The sequence below is a fragment of the Abrus precatorius genome, unplaced genomic scaffold (genome assembly GCF_003935025.1).
Source record: "Abrus precatorius isolate BTA unplaced genomic scaffold, Abrus_2018 Scaffold7, whole genome shotgun sequence".
Taxonomy (NCBI): Eukaryota; Viridiplantae; Streptophyta; class Magnoliopsida; order Fabales; family Fabaceae; genus Abrus; species Abrus precatorius.
The window spans coordinates 34,567,638-34,591,086 of NW_020874417.1; the positions used below are offsets into that span (position 1 = coordinate 34,567,638).

The 23,449-nt window shown below is 30.1% G+C and overlaps 3 protein-coding genes across 3 annotated transcripts; all 3 read right to left on the bottom strand.

Moving 5' to 3' along the window:
• Nucleotides 1-3,306: 3,306 nt before the first annotated feature.
• LOC113872258 (gallate 1-beta-glucosyltransferase-like) lies at nt 3,307-5,558 on the bottom strand. Its single transcript, XM_027509679.1, has one exon. It carries the CDS (start codon nt 5,492-5,494, stop codon nt 4,061-4,063), a length of 1,434 nt encoding a protein of 477 aa, XP_027365480.1. The 5' UTR covers nt 5,495-5,558; the 3' UTR covers nt 3,307-4,060.
• A 7,167-nt stretch (nt 5,559-12,725) lies between these two features.
• On the bottom strand, nt 12,726-14,714 carry LOC113872730 (UDP-glycosyltransferase 84B1-like). The gene has a single exon (XM_027510509.1). It carries the CDS (start codon nt 14,600-14,602, stop codon nt 13,163-13,165), a length of 1,440 nt encoding a protein of 479 aa, XP_027366310.1. The 5' UTR covers nt 14,603-14,714; the 3' UTR covers nt 12,726-13,162.
• An 8,057-nt stretch (nt 14,715-22,771) lies between these two features.
• Nucleotides 22,772-23,449, bottom strand: LOC113873780 (precursor of CEP16-like). The gene has a single exon (XM_027512090.1). The coding sequence runs from the start codon at nt 23,386-23,388 to the stop codon at nt 22,972-22,974; it is 417 nt and encodes a 138-aa protein (XP_027367891.1). The 5' UTR covers nt 23,389-23,449; the 3' UTR covers nt 22,772-22,971.

Here is a 23,449-nt window from a genome sequence, read left to right on the forward strand (position 1 = left end):
AGTGGTGGACTAAGGAAACTAAGTCAGAATGCGGACCAATTTTAGTAAGGTATCAATGATGAATTTCTATCTCAATCTGTCATAAGCTTTTTCAATGTCTAATTTTATAATCATGTAGCCTTTTTTTCCCTTTCAACCTATGGAAAGAATGGACTAATTCTTACAGGATTGGGGAGTTATCAACCTTTTTCCTGCCAAAGATAAAGCTGGATTGGTTAGAGGATACAATATGGTTTAGAAACCTCTTAAGTCTGTTAGCAATAAGCTTGGTCACAATCTTGTAATTGATATTACAGATGAAAATAGGTCTGCAGTTACGAATATGCTCAGGATTATCAGATTTAAGGATAAGAGTTATCCCAATTTCATTGATTGAGGCGATCTTAGAAGGATTATTGAAAATATCCAGAACAAATTTGAAGATAAGAGGGGCAAAGAATTGCCACTAATTTTTTTTTAAGAAAATGGTATGGATCTTATCAGGACCAAGAGATTTAAGATTAGCTATATTAAAGAGAGCAGCTTTGGCCTCCTCTAGGGATATGCTTAAGAGAAGGGATACCTTATCCTCCTCTCTAAGGGGAGGGAAAGAAACCTGACAGGTCAGGTTATTGTCATCAGGATTAGGGTCATGATAAATATCTCTAAAATAACTAAGGGCCATGAATTTCAACTTGGCAGGGTCATAGATCCAACTCCCCTTATTATCTTTCAAATATTCAATTAAGTTTTTATGACTACGTTGAACAGTTGCTCTATAAAAAAACTTGGTATTCCTATCACTTAAACAGACCTAGGTACTCCTATAACGATAAAGTTAGTAGACTTCCTCTTGATCTAGGATAATTTGATACTCTTTCCAAAGAGTGTTTAACAGGTTAGAGAGGAAAGGATTGTGGCCATAGGCAAGTTTATTGTGGATTTCTTCAATTCTCCTAAAAAGGCGCTTCTTCCTATTGAAAATATTGCAAAAAAATTTTCTATTCCAGCTAGAGATATTAGCCTTAAACTTATTACTGTTTTCATTCTAAGAACTAGTAGACAACCAAGAATTTCTAACTTGGTTATTAAAGTCAAGGTGAGTTAGCCAAAGGGCAAGAAATTTGAAAGGTTTATTCCTTTCTAGAAAAAAGTCCATACTCATAATCCTCAACCAAAGGCCTACATGGTCTAATTTAGGGATGAGAATATGAATAATAGAGTTGTGCTGGAAAGCTAGATTTCAAGCCTCATTAACCACTACTCTGTCAATCCTTTCTTTAAGATTACCCCTACTCAAGATATGCGGATTACTTTTATAGCCAAGGTAAACTAAATCACACTTATTAAGATAATCAACAAAGTGTTTTAAGTACAAAGGGTTAGTAGATTTGTCCCTAACATTTTTAGAGTCAAAGAGGGTAGAATTAAAATCCCTAGCCAGCAAGCTAGGGGCTATGCACAAAGGAACTGAAATCTATAAGGTCCTGCCAACATTCTATTCTTTGACTGATATGAGGGCTGGCATAAATGAAAGACAGGATCCAATCTTCCCTTTCTATGTTATGAACTAAAAGTTAGACAATGTACTTAGAGTTGGATAAGATTGAAATTTTAACCCTATCAGTGTTCCAGAGATACCAAATCCCCTTAGAATACCTCACAACATCTACTTTGATAGAATTGTCTAGGTTAAGTCTTTGAATAATCCTGTCAGCCTTGATAGAACTAATTATAGGTCAAATAAAGTCACAAAGTCTAGGTTGTACAAATTAACTAAATCATTTATTATCTTTGGAAAGGTTTTACACTAAACTCCCCTACAATTTCAGAAAAGACAATTCATAAATCCTATAACAACTCTATTGGGGTGCATCGTGAGGATGCTAGTCACTGATTGAAATAGACTCTGACTGAGAGGGCTTATTATAGGAGATAGGAAACTGGGATAATGGTATGTTATTGTAATCAACCTCCATTTGGAGGTCTAATATAGGGGATTTTTTTCTCTTGGTCACCTTTCTTAATATGAGGGTGAAGCCAATTCGCCCCATAGTTTACATCCAAAAGGTCATGGATAGACATCCCTTGGGATTATTATGGATAAGGTCATTTTCAATGTGTCTCATTAATTGAAAAGTATCACTCTAATAGAAAGCCTGTGTTGATTGACTAGGAGATTTAGGTTCTGCATCATGGGAGGCTCAACCTTATCATCCACATGTTTATCAGACCTAGATTTAGATTTAGTTTTCTAGATTTTCCTAGTGGTAGTACCTAGCCTTGGGTCTCCAACAAGTTTATTAGGAGGACTCAATTTAGTATAAGCAAGCTGCCCTATGTTACCAATTTTACCATGCTTAGATTTCTTTGTCTCACTCCCTATTCTCCAAGTCCTCATTTAATTCCTGCTCATAGTTAGAGGCACCTAGTATATCATACCTAGACCTTGATTGATGTGGTTGACTTTTATCAATAGCTTTCAAAGTTCCTAAAGATCTAATTTGAGATACTTTTTTTTCTTAAAGGTTTTTTAACCAGCATCCAAAGTCCAAAAGATCCTTAATTCTCATGAGGAATAACATCTGTAGGGATTGGGGGTCTATCTTGATTTAAAGTAGGAGTAGAAACATATTCACTGCAGCCACATCCATAGGGGTATTTAGGGAACAATTGGGATCACTAAGTTCAGGGTTGACTCTAGGGGCCTCAGGACACAAGTCTACATGATGCCCATATCACCTATAATTAAAACAAATATGGTGTAACTCATATTTTACTCGAAACTCTTGACTTAAAACTTTAAAAGAGGGGATGAGTTTCTTCTTAAGATCTAATTTGACACATATCCTAGTGAATCTACCTTTCGACAGGAGAGGTATGGAGATCCACTTTGAACATGGACCCTAAACAACGACCTACTTAACAAAGAAATTTTTTATTATACAACTCTAAATGTAAGTCTGATATGCGAACTCATATAACTATTTCCTTAGGTATTGGTCTTTGGCCTGAATAGGGGCCTCTATCTTTGGATAAGGAGGTAATGGTCAAGAATGATATAGGGTCTTTTGAATAATGCAAATTTGTAATCTTTTAAGCTTTCAGATTTTATAAAAAAAAAGTCATTATTATAATTTAATATTGTGAGAGATCTATTTTTCTCCAAAATATTATTCAGTTTCTCAATAAAAAACTAAACCTAATAAATTTATCTAAGAGTTTTATTATTAATATTTGTTTCTAGAAAGAACACAATATTTTGTAATCTTTTAGAGAAACACGAATATCACAATAAAGATTTAAAAAATTATCTATTAGATCAAGAGTATCGTTTTTATCATTATCTAAGAGAATATCAAAGTCATCTAAGATTGATTTTGTTATCTCATTATCATCAAGAAATAGATCTAGGTCTTTAGACGCAAAAACCTTATCTTTAGAGTATGAATTAAGGTTAGGGTTAGATGACACCTTATTTCCTGAGTTTCCAAAATCTTTATTGTCTTGCATATTCCCTTTAGGGCTGGAATGTTGAAGGGAGAGTTCCATTCAAACCTTTTTCTTGCTTTGGACCATTATATCTGTTTACTCAGTTGAGCGTTTCTTTGCTTTAGGTCGCTCTATGAATGCGGGATTTTGAGGGAAACTCAAGAGATGACGTTGTGAAAATATCATATCCTTTGCAGGGCTTGAGGAGCCACCACCGTCCGGAGATATGGAACCCTAACAGAGAGCAAGGCACTCTGTCTGTCGGGAGTTTCACTTTCTTGAGGCGGTGCTATCAGCTACTATATTACATAATTTTAAACGAATCTATTTTTAGTAAAATAAAAGTGGATTTTGTAGATTCTGATCTAACTACATTGTTTTCATTTTTGAAAAAATGCACTAAATGCTCCGGTCCCTAAATAGTACAGAAGAATACAGAACATTTAATCGTCTTAGATGGAAATTGGAAGCGGGACATTTTAGCATCACGGGTCAGCCCGCATTTAATTTGGCAATTCCACCCCAAATAAGACATGGCACTAAGGAATTTATTTCTTTCGGATGATTGTACATCATAGCATCAAGGTCGTTATATCTTGTTGATGCCAAAAGCGCCACGTCTTTTCACATCCTCCACGAATGCATCAAGATGTCCGTCAGAGGACCCACCGTCATCCACTGCAGCCTCTGCAACCCTTTTCCACTTCAACGCGTTTCGCTTCAACTCCTCTGCTTTTGGCCCGACAATTGCTTCCAACAAGCACTTCTTCACCTCTTCTCTGCTTACCACTTTCTTTTCAGACTGACTATAACCCAACTTAATCCCTACCCCATAAACGTCTACCAAGAACTTTGCATTTGTGACTTGGTCACCCCATGCTGGAAATGTCAACATCGGCACTCCCAATGTTAGTGCTTCCATTGAAGAGTTCCAGCCACAATGTGTCATAAAACATGCCACGGAAGGATGAGCCAGCACTTCTTCTTGTGGGCTCCACTGCACCACTTTTCCTTTGTCTCTTGTTCCCTCCAAGAACCCATCTGGCAGAACATGAGGCTGAAGCCCCAATTCCAAAAGAGGTGGCTTTATCACCCACAAAAATGAGACTTTAGACTCCAGAAGTCCATGTGCAATCTCAGTCACTTGTTCTTGAGGCAGAAACACAATAGTTCCAAAAGAGATATACACCACAGATGCTGAGTCCTTCGAGTTCAACCACTCCATACAATCATCACTCTTCATGAAATCACCACGTATATCTCTCGATCCTTTTGCTTTTGGGTTTTTGAACAAAGGACCGATGGGTCTCATAAGCACAAACTTTGAAATATAGTTGATGTAATCATGCTCTAGTTCCTCAAAGGTGTCCACCAACACGCAGAACGGTATGGACAAGTTCTTAAACTGTTCCAATATGAGTGTCCCAAGAAATGGATATGGACTAGACGGGTGCAGAAAATCTGGGACTTCATTATACTTAAGGACTATAGAAGGCAAATGAACATCAATATAAGGCTCATCGTGTGACGGGAAACGTACCAGTTTGTGGAAATAACTATAATATGCGGTGAAAACAGCACTAGACTGAATCCAAAGCAAAGCAGAAGGAATACCATGTTCAGCAGCTACACCACAAACCCATGGAAGAAAAGGGTTGTTTATGATACATGATATTGGGTTGTTTTCCTCAGCATGCTTCTTGATCATGTGGGAAACGTATTGCTTCCCAACAAGCTCAAGATGAGCACAGTAATCACTGAGTTCTTTCTTAATGGGATCATCATCTGCTAAACCGTCTTCAAAGAAATCGAACTTGAGAAAACCATCACCAACTGGAGTCACTGATGTGTCACTGATGGAGTTAGCGGTTCGCATGTCTTTACCAGCGGTCTCTGAGGTGGCAAAGGTTACGAACAAACCCTTTGCAGCGAGGAACTTACCTAGTCTTAGCAAAGGGTTTATGTGGCCTTGTGCTGGAAAGGACACCATGAAGACGTTAATGGGAGCTTCGGACCCGATCATTCTCTTCCTTCTTTGCTTTTTCTTGCGAATAGCCTTAAATAACGTGGCACGGGTATATACTTTATATACCTTTTAATCATTCTGACTTGATAGATGATAAAAATAATTAATAAACAAAATAGATGTATTGTTCTACCTCAAATTTAATAATTTATAATAATATTTTGTGCCACCGTTTCTGTAGAAGACACGTCAAGTTAAAGAAATCAATTTTGATTATATAATTATTCGTGGATAATGAGGTGTTTCTTCACAGAAAATCTTATACTTTCTCTCCTGCTTTATGCCCTTCCTCCTCACACACCCATGTACTGTTTTATAATAATAATTTGAATTTTTAAACACATTAGTAACAGTATTAATATCCATTTTGTACGTTCGGTTCAGCTATCATGGGATCATTCTGCTTCGAGACTGGACAGCATCCAACTACTGAAGAGTTAATACCTAGTTTTCACAACTATTTATTTTTTTTATTTTATACACTTATATTACATTATTTATTAATATTTATTGTTCCTATTTTATATCTTCTCTTTTTTGAACGTCTATGTTTAATTTGTTTTTAATAATATCGTTTGACTTTAAGTTGAAAGTAAAAAATAAGAAGCCTACAAAAAGTTGATACGCTTGGAAAATCATAGTTGATTCGTATACGCAAGACAAACACAGTGAGTTGGTGATTGGGTAGGTTTGGAAGTTTAACTTTGGTTGAAAACAAGATTGAATGAATTCATTTATTTATTAAAAGATAAATGATAAATTTTACTGAATTCTTTGAAATAAGAAATATTTTATGCTCTATTACATGATGAATTAATAAATAAATATTTTCAAAATATTAAAGAAATCACATTTTTTAATTTAAAAATAATATATAATGTTTTTCAATTTTAAACGTACTGTAAGAAGTACCAAAATAAATTATAAAATAAGAAATAACTTTTATCTTATATCAAAATTGAAATGTTTTGAAGAATATTAATAATAAATTAAAATTATATATATTTATTTACAACAAGACCAAAGTGTATTTTTAATATATTTTAATTGAAAATAAGTTGATATTGGGTTTAAAATTCAAGTATTTACGATATTTAACACTCAATAATTTTTATAAATTATAAAATTTATTAATTTAATTGATGAATTATTTCATACGTTATATCAAAATATATATAATTACATGTTTGTAGGTTGATATTTTTTTATATTTTAAAGATATATTATAAATTGAAACAAAATATAATAAAATATTTATTTATTTCATATTTATAAATTTGACTTTTTAATAATAATATTCAAACTGAAAATTAGATTAATGAGTTTTATATTTTATAAAAAATATTAAATAGTGAAAATATTTTAGCTTAATTCACAATGATAATGTATTTTTTTAACATCTTTAATAAATATACCAGCTGCAATCGCATTTGAGAACATCGCAACTTGCATTGCCGACAGCGATGTACGATATGACTTTTCGTTCATTCTAGAATAACATTATGACAACATCTAACTAATTTGTTTAAGAAATTTATTTCATATAATAAAATAAAATTTTGTATATTTAAAATACTTTTACATTGATTGGTATGATGTTTACCGAGTGTGAAAAAGAGGAAGAAAGGGAGAGATTATTTAATTCACTATTAAATCAGGAATTTTTTTTGTTTGCATAAGAGTGTTACTTTGTAATTTACACCTTTAGTCTTGTTTTATTGATTTTTGTTACTTTGAAGTGGTAAATAATAGGGATAGCAATGGATATAGTATGAGTAGAGTATTATAATATCTATTCTTATACTCGCATTTTAAAAAGATAGTCATACTCAGTTTCATATTTGGATATGAACATTAATTTTTGTATCCATATTTTCTGGGTGGGATCAAATAATTTAATGAGAGTAGTTGCTGAACTATACCACATAGTTCCAGCAACAACAAAAGCTACAAAAAAAGACAGCAGCGATACTGTTGAAAAGGACGGTTTCAATATTTCCCATAAGCAATCCTTTGTATAGACGTTGCGGTGGACGCACACTAAGATGGAAAAGACCCGCTAATATGCCCAATGTTCCTGCTGCAATATGATAAGAAGCTATTCCCCTGGAACAAAATGATCAAAACCTTCCACACCCCATGTGGGATTTATGGATTGTAGGGTCCTGTAATATAGGTGTCTGATCCTTATGGATTAATGACATACTCATCTTGTACCCATTACCCGTGCTTGTTTGAGAAAAGATATTTATAAAAAAAAAATATATTTATATAATTTCACATAAGTAATATAATAATACAAAAATTTAATATGTAGTTGCCGAATAAGGTACAAATATAGATAAAAAAAATAAATATTTAAAGATCACAAGTGCTAAATATATCTTAATATAATAATTTTCTAAACTAAAATTTTTAGAAATAATAAGCGAAACTAAACACACAAGTTATTTGTCAGTGATAACCCTATCTTATGTGAGATTCAATCGATCGGCAATGTCAAAGCGACAACAAAATATATCTGCACAATAGGTGTCCCTTAGTATGGGATCACTTGGTGACCTCTTGTGGCGGCATTGACAACTAACTCTAATGAATAATGTTTCATAGTTATTAGGTTTTAATAAGACAGAAATTGAGAATTAGAATAAAGTTAGGATAAAGAAGTTCAAGTACTAACAACAAAGAGTGGATACATAATTTTTTTTTTAACTTTTGAATTTAAAATTATAAGAAAAATAATATATTTAATTAAAATAATATAATTAATACACACACACACACATATATATATTAATACTAGTATTTTTAACTCATATACTATACGAAAGTATTTTATCAAAAATATAAATTTTTGAAAAATTATTTTAATGAATTAAATATTTATAATGTATATAAATTTTAAAATAAAAATTTGAATAAAAGATAAATAGTCACAATAAAATATTATAATAAAAAAATATATGTGTATATTTAAAAAATTATATTCTTTTATCTAAAAAAAATTAACAAATAAAAATTAACAATAATTTTTTATATTTTATATCTTTTTAAAAACTTCATTAAATATGAATAAATAATAAAAATAATATTATTTAGATTATATCGATTATAATTGTGCTTGTAATACATATGTTGTATAGAAAAATATTATTTTAAATTAAAATATAAAAAATAAAATTTAAATATTATCAATAAATAATAAGTTTACGGTAATAGTAAGTGATTGTAAAATTTATAAAATATTTACAATATATTTATTATTTATCATTCACTTTATGATTTAAATATCAATATGATTTTATTAATAAAGATATTTGTGTGAAAAATATTTTATGTGTGTCATATATAAATAATATTTTAAAAAAAGTCAATTTTATATCAACTATGTAATAATTAAATAATATGAAATAATAAATAAATTTTTTTATTAAAAATATAAATAAAAATAATTTTTTTAGTTTACTTTATTATTAAATATATTTTTATATTAATCTTATATAACTTCACATAAGTAATATAATAATACATAAATTTAATGTATAACTATAGAATAAATTTTAAGCATATATATATATATACATATATACTCATAACCGCACTCAATTCTATTAAAATTTGTGAGTTTTATCTATATTTATATTTATATTTATATAACATATAAATATTGTACTCATTATAAATAAATTTTCTGAATGCTTTATCTATTGTTATTCGTGGTCAATAAAATATTTCAGAGTGGCAATAGTTATAATTTTATAGTTAAAAATTATTATAAAGTCAATAATAAGGTATATTTTGTGCAGGGTGTTATTTTATTACATGCGGCCACGACTTTTCCAATAATAATTCACGAAACCAACTTCAGTCGCAATCATTAGCTGTCAGTACTTGTGACAATGCACACCATTTTACCCACACAAAAAAGTGTGTTTTAAAAATATTGTAAAAATATATATTTTTTAAAAATACAGCTTTATTCAAATACATTATTTTAAAAATTAAAGTTGCATCAAATTTGAAAACGATAATAAAAACATATATACACTAATATGGAAGATTAAACCTTGTATTAGAAAATGACATTATTAGCTATAACCTCATCACTTTTTTTTTTATAGGCAAAACAAATCTTATTAAAAAGAGTTTAAGGGGAACTCAAAACTCATATATACAAAAAATTACTTACTCAGAGAAATAAAAAGCAAAAATATACTTATGCAAAATTAAGACAGATGTAATTTCGTGGGTTCAAATACCAATCAGCTAACATAATAGTTTCTCCCTTACTAACAAGTGATAATCATTTCCAAGATCTCAGAATAATAGAATCTAGGACTTTCTTCTCATCCAAAACACCATTGGAAAATATAATTCTATTTCTATGCAACCACAAAGACCACATTGTACTTACCCAAATAATTAATAAGCATATTCCTTCTCTTTTACTACAGCCAACACTAACCCAAGAAAGCAAGTGAGTCGATAAATCTGAAGGCAAAACCAGTGAGAATCCAAGCCAACGCGCAGTAAAATATCAGATTTGAGATGAAACTGAGCATGTTAAAAATAAATGAGTTAGAAGTTCCTCCAAACCATGACAGAAACAACAAGTTATATCATCAATTTGAACACCACGATCATTCAGTAAACCTTTACAAGGAAGTGCATTTAACAACAATTGCCAAGAAAAAACCAGACACTTAAGAGGGACCTTCCCTCTCCATAGCCTTTGCAAAGCATCTACCGTACACTGATTTACACTATTAGGACCACCAAAAAGTTCAAATAGCCATGAATACGCAGATTGCACTGAATAACAACCTGAAGAATCTGCCCTCTATACTCATTTATCTTCTTGTAGTAACTTAATAGAAACTCCATCCACAAGCTCCAATAAAAGATTAAAGCTCGAGACCTCATCACTTATGTACTTGTGTCCTCAAAAATCGAAGCTGAGATTAAATAAATAATATATACGTCATCTTTATCCAATTTATATTTATCTATTTTTTCCCTCGCTCTATATGTATTAAAAATACTGTTTAAAAATTAATAAAAATTAATTTAGGTGACATAAGCGATTTGATATACTTTAAATAAAATTTTAAATTCAAATTTTTGTATATGAAAAAAATTATTATTTTCTGTTAAATGAAATTATTAACTATTATAATTTGATTAATATAGCTTTGGTTTAGTAAAAATTGGATTAATAATAAAAATTTATACTTACAGTATTGCTTTGGTTTATCCGTACGAGGAGGAGACGTGTGGGCAACAAATTCTCCTTGTGCTAAGACTTTATTTTGTTTTTATTTTAATAACTAGAATCAAATTAAATTAATATATATTAAACGAAATAACTATTTATCTTTCATAAATTTATAAGAGTATTTTTAAAATAAATAATTATATTTTTTTTGAAAAAACCATTGAAACAAACACCTATTTATCAAACAAAAGCATAAATTATTTGTAAAAATTATTAAAATGAGTATATGTATAACATGTCTAACTCTTGAGTGCGTCAGCACATACGTATATATCGAGGGCATATTAGGTTATTTTTTATAAGAATAGTTCATTTTAAATATATAATTAAATATAAATGATAAAAAAATTAGTGTGATTTATATACACATATATATATATATATATATATATATATATGAGTATATAATAATGTTTATCATTTCTAACAAATAATTATTACTTAATATTAGAACTATTAAAATAAATTTGTCTAATTAGACTTTATTTGTCTTAAATACTATTTTATAAGTTTAAATTAGAGGTGAATTTTTCAGTTGAATCGCCAAAATTCATTGTCTACTGTGAACTAGCTCAAATGGAATGGATAGTTCATTTTTATCAGTTTTACTTAATACACTTACGTATTATATATTAACTATATTTTATATTTAAATTTTATTTTAGAATACTTTTAATTAAGTTAAATTTTCAATTTGGTTGCTGTATTTTATTTTATCAAAATTTTAAATTAATCTTATTACTAAAATTACATTTCTCATATTACGAATTTTTGTAATAAAAGACCCATTAAATATTTCATTTAAATAAATAGTAATATGAAATACATAGACACCGAAATCATTATCTATGCAACAAAAATAAACTCTCACGTATTTTCCTATTTGCATTCATAATCACGTATTTCCCATCGAGAGTTCAATCCACTACAGATTTGTTTGTTCGTTCTTTTTGCCTTTTTGGTCGACAAATAGATATTCGATTCTCCTCTCTTTGTAGCCCAAAAGATAAAGCTTGATGCATTTTTCTTAAAAAGTCATTGGACCTCTTTTCACCTTTTCTTTTTCTCTCTAATCAGTAAAAAAATTTTAAACATCAAATCATTTAAAACGAAAAATATTATGATTATTAAAAGTATAACAGGATGTTTTATTTCGTTTAATAAATGGTGTGTTTTTGTTGAGTTTTTATGCTTTTATTTTAAAATCTTAATCAATGCAATTATTATTCAGATGAGTCCAATTTAAAATATAGAAAGTACTAGCTAACTTCCACTCCCTCTTCTTTTTTATTAATTTTTTTCATTTTTACCCTACATCTTTGCAAACAAAACAATTTTGTCTTTGTGTGATGATTTTAAGTAAACTTATTTTCTTAGTTAGAAGTTTTAAAGTATGATTTATATTTTTTTAAATTATAAATTTAATAAGAATTCATCAATTGAATAAAAAAGAGACATTTTTTTTAACAAATGTTTTTTTTAAAACAAACATAATTTTAATGGGATACAAATACAATATCATATTGCAAAATTAGACGCTGATTTTTAAGCATGTAAAGGCAACTTGAGACTAAATATCATGGGTGGAAACTTGGGCCTCAATTGAAATTCTCACTTGAGAGGCTAAATATAAGTCATCTACACTTGTGTAGTTGTGTATAGTAAACAAGGTGTTTTTAATGGGCTCATGCAGATGACAAAAGTTGTAATCACTGGTTTAAATTAAAAATCAATCATGTAATTTACGGTCCTAAAAGTAATTTTATTTATTTAAGTTAAAAGATTTATGAAAAATTTTAAAACAGCTAAATATATAAGTTATTAAAAGATATTAACAAATGATGTAGTGTGTATTAAAAAACACGTTTAAAAGTATTTAAATATTAAAGTAAACGTAGATGCACGTCCTAACGTGAAATGAGATATACTAATAAACGAGTGTTTCATAAACGAGTAACTTGATCGGTGATGCATATAACTGAAGTAAGTAAATTAACCCATTTTAACGATTCTACTAATAAGATGGTTGAATCACGAACTAAGAAGACGATTATAGTAAAATTTGGTGGGAAATGAAGACTTTGTATCAACCAGGCACTATGTAGTTCTTAAAAAATGTTCACCAAAATATCTGAAAGAGGATAGAAATGGACAAGTAAGAAAAAAAGACAAAAACACATAGACCTTCCCACCACCCACTTGCTATCAAATGACCCTAAGCAGCAAACTATATTCATAGTAAGAAAGAAATAAAGAAAGAAACAAGCTTTGAATTCTTTTGTGGCCAATTATAGTCATGGCGTAACCCAAAACCATAATGACGTTAGCATTCAATAACGACAATTTACTGAACAGTGTTACTTTCCAAGAGTGTTCGCCGACGGTCTCTATCATCCAACTTTGGCACCAATAATCTCATCCACGAATGATTGAATATTCCGTTCCGACGAGCCACCGTCAGCCACCGCCTCCCCCGCCGCCCGTTTAAGCTCCGACGCAGTTTTCTTAAACTCCTCCGACCTTGGCCCAACAACAATTTCATCAATAGCTCTTTCCACCTCCTCTGGTGCAACAAAACCATCACTGTCCTGCTTAAGACGAATCCCCAAACGGAATACATCAGAAATCAATTTAGCGTTTGTGGGTTGATCGGTCCATTGAGGATAAGCAATCATGGGCGTGCCTGCAGTGATGGCTTCCAGCATTGAATTCCACCCGCAGTGTGTTAAGAAACACGCTATTGAAGGGTGAACCAACACCTTCGTTTGTGGGCACCATGGCACCACCATGCCTTGCTCTTTGGTCTCTTCCAAGAACTCCTCTGGCAGTGGCAAACTTTCTTCTCCTTCTCGACGCTTGATGACCCAAAGAAAAGGACGGTTACTGTCTTTTACAGCCTTCGCTATGCTCTCCAATTGCTTGGATGATAACACAACGATGCTTCCAAATGAGATATATATAACAGAAGAAGGAACTTGACGGTTGAGCCACTCCATGCACGAGTCTTGTGGCTTCCACATTTCGATTCCAATGTCTTCACTTTGATCTTGGCCTAGTAACGATGGAGGGACAAGTGGACCGACCGTTGTTATTGGGCATATCTCAGCCATGGAATCTATTACCTCTTTCTCTAACTCGTGGAATGAATTTCCCAACACCCACTTGAGCTTCTTCATGTCTAGGAACATCTCGGACAGAACCTTATGCAATGTTCCAAAGGGGTTTGATGGAAGAACAAAAGATGGAAGGTCTTGTGGTTGTAACAAAGGAAGACCTGGTAAGTGGACACTCATTTCAGGGTCCTCGAGAGTGGGAAATTTGTTGGACTTGTTGTAGAAACGGTAGTATATGGCATAGAGAGCACATGGTTGAATCCAGAGACAAGCACATGGGATTTTGAAATGGGCAGCTACATCTGCAACCCATGGAACAAAGGGGTTGTTAATAATACAAGCTAGATTCTTGGAACCATTAAGGAAGTTGTCTTTGATGATGTTGGAAAGGTTGGCAGGTCCAAATTGTCCTATAAGTTCCATGTATTGGTCAGGGTTGGTCAACTTGTGGTCTTGGCCGCTACCATAGTCATCGGCGAAAAACAACACTTGGATTCCGTTAGTGGTGATAGAAGAGGGGACGGTGGTGGTGTCACCGGTATTGGCGGTGTTGGCGGACTTGAACACGCGGTGGTAAACTAATTCGGTGGTGGCGAGTGTGACGTGGAGGCCTCTGGTTAGGAGGCTTTTGCCTAGCCTTAGCAAAGGGTTGATGTGACCTTGGGCTGAAAATGCCACCAACAGAACATGAAGTTCTTCCTTTCTGTCCTCTGCCATCGATAGATTGGTTTCACAATTATCACAAAGAAAGTGGGAAAGGGAAATGAGACGAGTGGAAGGGGTTGGCTTATAAAGTGCCCAAACAGGATAATCAATTCAAAAATGCTACAACCCCATTTTTTATCATACTTTTTTAAATATATCTTTACTTCTCAATTAAAGAATATAAAAATATCAAAAATAAAAAATATAATAATTTACTAATCAATTAATTAGCTGTAGGACGACTTACGTACCTTCTTATTAGGTCGGCTTATAAAATTGTGCAGTATTTACGTACATTATTAAATATTAAAATTTGTAAATTTTAGTATATTAAGAGTGAATTTAAATATTTAAATAATTAGTTACGTGTATATAAATAATTTGACGATATAATATATAAATTAAATATACGAAGTACAACATATTACTGTACATAGTAAACTAATATATTTAGAAGATGAAATTTTTAATTTTATCATTTTAACTTATATTAACAGCAGAGTTCGTTTGTCTATTAATATTTTTAATCTTTATTTATTTTACACTTTAAAATTTGCCTCACCAAACTTTCATCTCTCATATCTAATATCTGTTGAAAATATTATCTAATTTGCATCATTCTAATAAATGCATATATATATATATTTTTCAATATTAATATCTAGCATTGGTGTCAAATTAAAAATCATTAATTATTTTATTAACTAATAACTAATTTTATTTTTTTTTGCATTTATCAGTAAAGCATTTTTTTTTATAAAGATCAAATAATTTAATTGAGTAATCTGATACACAGATATTTTATTTTAAAACAAATGTACATATAATTTAATAATTAAAGAACAAAACTTTATAAATACAAAACATCGTGATATATTATAAACATTAAAAGACGTAAAAATAAATAATTTTATATAATTATAAAATCAATCAAATATAATACACTGTTCGTGGAAAAGGAAATTAGAATTTCAGAGGGTTTATGACTAGGTCTAAGATCAGAAAGCATAGATTGTTTTTGGGCAAATGATTACTCAAGCTTGTTTAAATTAAGAAATAAAAGACCAAGTGTCAATGTCTTCAAGTTAATTAATGAGCATATTTAACACAAATTTGTGCTTGTTTTTAAGCGAATTGTATTCAAGGCCCATAATTATTATGGCAAAACGGAATAGAAAGCATTCACTATTAGAAAGCAAACTCACAAAAGGACACTGAACATGATAGAAAATATATATAGAAGAATGGTAAGTTCTTGGCTATTATGAAGCTCTAATTGATAAGTTGAGGGAACACACATCGTGGTCCACCTATACTTTTTTGCCCTGGTCCTTCAGGGCTAGGACCACCGTTGTGAAGTGCTATTTTTGGAATGATATGGTGCTTCACAATCATGTGCGACGACTTCAGAAAGGTGCTCTTTGGTTCTTCATTAGCATCTCCATGCAGCACCAAAGCGTTCAGTGGCCGAGACATCCCTTGTTGCATGCATAGCCATGAGAAAGAAGGCAAAGCTTTCGAATTTTCCAACCATGACTACAAGTAATTGCTTCAACCAAATCAATCAGTTAAATTTGAGTTTAGAGGCTGTATTATGATTTTGCTTGTTGCGCACTCGTTTTTATACTGTTGCTTAGAGGAGGTTTTGTTTGATTTACTTGAAATTGTATAGATAAGCATTTTAGTTTTTAAAATATTATTGTTAATGTCTGACTTTAATAAATAGCGTCTATTTTATATTTTTAAGCATAAAATTGAAATAATTTAAGAAATACATTGTTTTTCATTCGCTGTGATTTTCAAATATTAAAATTTGATCATCATTGAAATTTGATTTAATCGTCATTAAAATTTTCAGATAATCTATTCAATTTTAAATTTAATATATATATAAAAACGATATTTAGTTTTTACTATTATGTTTTTGACATTTTTTAAGTTCATTTTAACTATTTTCATATTCTTTCCCAGAATAAGTTCATCTTTCCTTTTTATTTAACTAATATTTTCATTGTTTTTATTTTCTAGATTTTCCTTCTTTAAAATAACTTTGTATCTTTTAATTTTTTAGATTTTGTTTACAATTTTTTAAATATCTGACATTTGCAACTTGCTTGCATATTACAACCTCTACTCAAAGCTCATGGTTTTTTTAATCTATTTGCGTCTTATATATCCAATAAATGTGTACTAAAATGCAATAATTGTTTCTATATAATTAACTGCATATTATCTAATTTTTTTATTTCAATCTCAAAACATATAAAATAAAGTTTTTTTTCTATTTGGATCTCATGCTTCGTTTCGTTCATATATTATATTTTTTTGCATTTGAAAATATTTTTCTTTTGATATTTTTATCATATTAATTTGTGAAAAATTAAATTAATAATATTTCGATTTATAACAAGTCAAATATATGCTAATTGTGTGAATTTGTATCTAAAATATCACACTCAAATTAAAAAACTTATTCAAACCAAATGAAAAATAATATTTTTTATAATTTTTTTAAAAATAGAAAATAAATCATCTAAATTTTAAGAATTAATATTTTATATCTTTAATTAAATTGGAAATCAAATTATATAAGTTTATGTAAATTTTATATCTTTAATTAGATGTTACCTGTTATATTAGATATAGCAAAATATTTTGTCAGTTCTAATCTCGTCATATGATAATGTCACAATTGTTATATTTCTTGCGTTAAACAAATTATTAATTTTAAAAACTACAATACCATCCGATTAAGTATAAAATTTATCTTTTATATAATCTTTTAATTATTTTTAAAATATATATTAAAATTTTTAATTAATAAATTTTATTACATTTAATATATTTATCTTTATTAAATCATATGTTAAAACTAAAATGGATGAACGACGTTGGTGTTAGCCATCTCTAACGAGGGAGGCAAATGCATTCTGAACTAGATACAGTGTATACTCTTTCCAGTAACATGAATAAGGTCATTCTTCCTTTCATCATATGACCAGCCACTAGTTTGGTAGATATGCAACCTGCATGAATCACTGTGTCTCTTTAATTTGGTGAACCCATTCATTCATTCATGATTTTCCTGGTAACTAAAGCACAGTGGTCCTAGAGTCTATAACCTAACATTTATTTGATTATTTAAACTTTGTATTAGATGTACCAAAAAGAAAAACTATGATTAGAATAATTTTGAACCAATTTCATGCAAAGTTAATCTCACATCATACTGCGAAGGATATCTAATTTAAAAATAAATGAAGTAAAAAATTAGAAGAGTTTAAAATATCACTTTAATTTTGATACATTGTTTATATCAACATTTTTATATTGTTAAGTAATCAGAATATTATGTTGTAAATATAAATTTTAACTTAAATACAATAAAATTAATTATTATTGATGATTAGATAATTTATTAAAGAAAAATAATCTGTTTGGTCCTTCAAAGTCATTTGCATCATCGTATTTATCTTTTAAAAAATTGGTCATCAAATTTGTCTTTTAAATATTTAAATTGTCATCATATTAAATTTGTAAGATTTTATCATCATATTAATTATGTAAATATTTAACTTTTTTTCTAAATTAATCATTTAAATATCTATAATGTCATCATCATAAAAACCCTTTATCGAAGACTGAATTAATGATAAAAAAAATGTTTTGACGACAAATTAAGTTTTTTAAAAAATTGGCGATGAAATCTTTAAAAAATTAAAATGACAACATAATTTTTTAAAAATATTAACTTAATGATCAAAATTTTGGAAGAACTATAATATAAAGTGATACAGATAGTTTTACATGATCAAATTCTCAAAATTAAGATTGAGAAGGTGAAAAAATACACGTGAGAATTCTGATGAATTAAACTTTCAGATATAAAAATAAATAGATACTGCATTAATTGTACGTTATATTGTTCAGTAGGGTCAAGCAAAGCTTAACATCTCAACCCAGAATCACAATCGATCGACAATGACAAAGACATTCACTATAACAACAATAATAACAATAGAAGAAAAGAAAAACGAAACACAGAAAGACAATGACAACGACAGAAGACACAATCCCACCAGAACGAAGTAAAGTATTTCAAATAACATAAAAACGAAAAGTTTTATTTGAGTACGGTAACTTTGTCCGTTAAGAAACTCTAATTGTTGAGTTGAGAGGATAAATTTGGTGTCCCTTTATGCCCTTGTCCGTCGGGGCTTGGACCATTGCCGTCAATTTCTAGTTTCCGAAAGATGGTCTTCTGTGTATGATCACCTTCCACAATCAAGCTTCTCACAACTGTGTGTGATGAGTCCAAAATAGCATTTTTCGGTTCTTGATCAGCATCTTTATGCAGCACTAAAGTGTTAAGTGGCCGTGCCATCCCATTTTGGATGTTTAGCCATAAGCACGATGAAAGGATAACGATGAAGGCAAAGGATTGGAGTTTTGCAGCCATGTAGGGGAGCTAGATTCTGCAAATGAATAAGGCAATATTAATTTAGGCTTGCAGGGGCTGTATATGATCTTGTTTGCAACTTGTGAAGAGTTCACCATAGTTCGCTTCCTTTTATAGTGTTGTTCGTATAGGAGTGTGTCATGTCCTACATACTTGAGTCACGAATCACAACCAGGCACTGTTCATTGATAACATAATGTCATAATGCCCATAAACTACCAGCGCTGACACCTTCCATTTACATAATATTTTGCCCCTCCAAGTTTTAAACTCCATAAAATATTTCAAGGAAGTAAATGATAAATATATTCACTACAATATTTTTTTTATGACAACGATGAAAAATCGTGTCGGAAATTAAAAAACTATCATAAATATAGAAAATAATTTTTTCTATTCATGATTACTGTAATAAAATCATTGTCTAAAATATAAAATCAAACACCAATTTTTTAGACCACTTATGAAAACAGATTATGTAATTAATTGTGTCAAAAAGTGAATATCAAATCTGTATCATTAAGACATTACATATATTATTTTAACACCCCGTTTAGATGTTTATGTCACCCAATACAACTGTAAAAAAATTACTTTTTAATTTATGCATGGTGTTTAGTATAGACACTCAAACTGTGTACCCTAAAGCTATATGAATCCTTTGTTGTCTTCAGAACAGACTGGTTTATAATATAACTTTGTTATTTAGACATTAAATTTTTTAGTCATTTTTACACTTTTCTTTATTGTGAAAATAGAGACAGAAAGAGTGTGTGTTGGAATATATACTTTTGTGCTTTTTATTTTTCAAATGCAAGTTAAATGGACGAACCACATTCATGCATGTAAATAAATCATCACAAAAAAGTTCAATGCACTGTACGCAGAAACACTGAATACCTTTTCAGTTAACATGAGATCAGCCACCAGTTTGGTAGATCAGCAAACCTGCATGAATTACTTTTGTCTGTAGCTAAACTTTTGAGTATATATATATTTTTTCAAACAATTAGTATCATTTTTTAAAGTCATTTATGCATATTTTTCCTGGCATATCCGGAGTCCAGATTTTTTTTTGTTAACAATCATAGGATTAAAATTCAAAGAACAGCCAAACGGCACATTAAAGACATAACAAAGTCATAATAAAATGATACAGCAATGCTACACAAAGAAAATATTATAAAACAAAACTTGTTAACAATTATTTGAACAACGCAACAAAAAAGAAAAAATAGTCTGAAGTGTTTACAATTATTTTTCCCCCTTTATCAGTTTTTTTGTTCATATTCCATAAAATCCAAATGAGATAAGCATAGATTTGTTTATATCAGTTTGGCTTTGTATTGTACATGGTTGGGTTGAGGTGGAGCAAGGGAATGCATTGACTAGCCAATTCTCAATCGATCCTCAACCTTTGGCGCTTTGACTAATTACAAAGACGTATGACACTAGTCTATCACTCTTGGCTCTGAGTGAAACTACAACACGCAAGCAAATGAGTTTAAATTTGAAGGAGAAAGAGTTTATTTTGCTTGGAAGTAAGAGAATGAATTTCATTGCTGAAAGGTGGAGACCCCATTTTATTTTGTCTAATATCCTTTTATGGCATAAATGTGCTTCTATACCAACCCCATGCAACTTCACTGCAACATTCATCCTTCTAAAATCAAAACCATCTTCAATTTGGCACTGCTTGTCCCCCATTCGCAATTTTGGACTGTACGCTTTTAACAATATTTCCTACCTTGTTCTGTTCTAATAAATAAATTAAATATAATATGTTAATATTAAATTTACTTTTACATATTTAATGTAAGTTTTTATATATACTTTAAATAGTCTTTCCCTATCTTTCCTCCAAAAACCTAACACACCTTAAGTTTATTTTGATAATTTTTTAGTTTGTAAAATTTATTGGATAAGCTAAGAACTTATATGACAGTTAATTCAATTTTCACAAGCTTAACTAAATACATTCTATTTTTACATTAATTAAAGGTTTATATGACAAGACTATATATATATATATATATATTATCAATATTTTAAATATTAATATAATGCATTATTTGTTAGTATAAATTTTTAAACTCTATAATAATAATAATAATAATAATATATTCTTTATTATATAAAAATACAGTAATAAATATTATATTAATACTTGATAATTTTTATTTATTAGTAAATAATAATTTTCTACAGTTATACTTCATGAATTTCAAAGACAAAGGAGAGTAACATTAACTAATCTTCACCTTTTTTTGTTGATTTTTGTCCTTTGCTTGGCAATTATATTGGTGAGTTATTGAATAAATTAATGACTCAGTATTTTGGCAGAGGACTTCATACTTAATATTAAGTTATATTAGAGACTTTTTGAAATTGATTTTTTAATTATAACAAAACAAAATATAATTTTTACTTTTCACAAAATTTCTAAATCACAAATACTTATTAATAAATCTTTAAAATTATTTTTCATAAAACTTATACAAACGGGCCTAAATCTAGTTTATCATTTTGGTGGTGAGTGGATAAAAAAAGAAGGAAGGGAGGCCCACCTGGGTGTAAATTGTTTTGAGATATAAACTAATATTAGCCCATTTAGCAAAAAACAAAAAAGCTTGCATTACTATTAGCCCATTATTAGGCTTTGCCATCCATGAAAGTCAGGGGAATGACACTGTGCTAACTCGTCTTGTCACATTCACTCTTTACATCATGTGTCTGCTGTCATTTTGGAAATTTTCAAATTCTCTGTCGAATTTGCTCTCCAAACTCCGACATAAGATTCTCTCTCTTCTTTTCAATTTGCTTCATAGGAGAACCTGTATAGCTCGTATAAAGTACATAAATATATACCCATTTTCTATATTTTTAATTATAAAATATTTGTAATCATGGTGATTTCTCTGTATCTTAATAATTAAATTTTAAAAGTTTGCTTAGGGTTGCTCATTAATACATAAGAAAAGTAATTAAAGAGTTTTAGTTATTGAAAAGCAAGAAGAGATGAGTTATTTGAGCTTGTTGATGAGCATATCTGATTTACAAAAATATTAAAGGAGGAATCTTTATATCAATGATGAATTTTGAATCACCGAGATTATTCATTAATTTTCTTTTCTTGACTTTTCTTTATTTTACTTAATCTGTTTCAACTTCAACCTTCTTTTTTCTAATTGTTTTCAACACTTTCATAAAAGAGTAACCTTTTTACTCTGCATTAAATAGAAGTATATACAAATGAATGTTAATCATTGGTCCACATGAGCAGCATTGGTTGTATTATATTTATTTCGCACTCTAAACTTGATTAGTTATTAATAATTTGTGATAGTTTTTATACAAAAACTTTGTGAACAACACCAACGTCGTTGAATAATTTTGTATGTAAAATTTGATAAAAAAAACCAGAAATCGAGCAGTTTACCTCTAGAAAATATATCAAACTTGCCATTACGTGATTTTGGCAAAGACAACATTTTTTTTTTCCCTAGCTTTTTGGGACTGATCTCTCTTAAATGGAGAAGAAAATGAACTGGTAGAGCGACTTATATATAAACTGCATATCTGTATTAAACAAATGTTGCAAAGCAGTATACGCTAAAAATTAAAATTTCTCCACGATGTTCTGAATATATCTGCTATAGCATTAGGCAGAAAAGAAAATAATCCACAAGGGTCAGATCAAAGCCATGTTACAATGCAGACCCCACAATGTGTATTATTTTCAGTTTGATCATCAATTAATAACAAGTTTAGTGGCAACATTACATGCACCTAGGTAACAAGTACATCAGGATTATTGCCTAATTTCATATATATGCAGTACATCATCTCTCATAATAATAATAATAATAAGTTAAAAGAAGAATATTTAACATCAGCATATAAATGCAAAAGAATGGGCACTTTATGAATGGTTGTTGGTGATGTGCTTGTGTCCTTGACCAGGACTGGGAACAGAATTCTTTATCACTCCAAAATCTTGAACCGTTTTGAGTTTGTGGCCTACACCAGAGCTTGGGCCAGAGTCCGTTATCCCTCCAAGATCTTGAAGCCTTTTAACCCTGTGCCCAACACCAGGGCTTGGGCCAGAGTCCTTCATCCCTCCTAAATCTTGAAGCTTTTTAAGCCTGTGCCCAATACCAGGGCTTGGCCCAGAACTCTTCAATGTCCTGAAGACTCGATTTACCTCTCTAATGGTACCATATTTGGCATGTAAAGGACTAAGTGGCCTGGCTTCTGATAGAGGAAGCAAAGAGATAAACAAAGAAGCCAGAGGAATAAGAGTGAGTAAAGTGACACTAGACTTGAGTCTTGTATCCATGTTGAAGGAAGGTCAAGGTGTAATTAGGTGAAACTCTAAAATGTGTATCTTAGTTTTGATT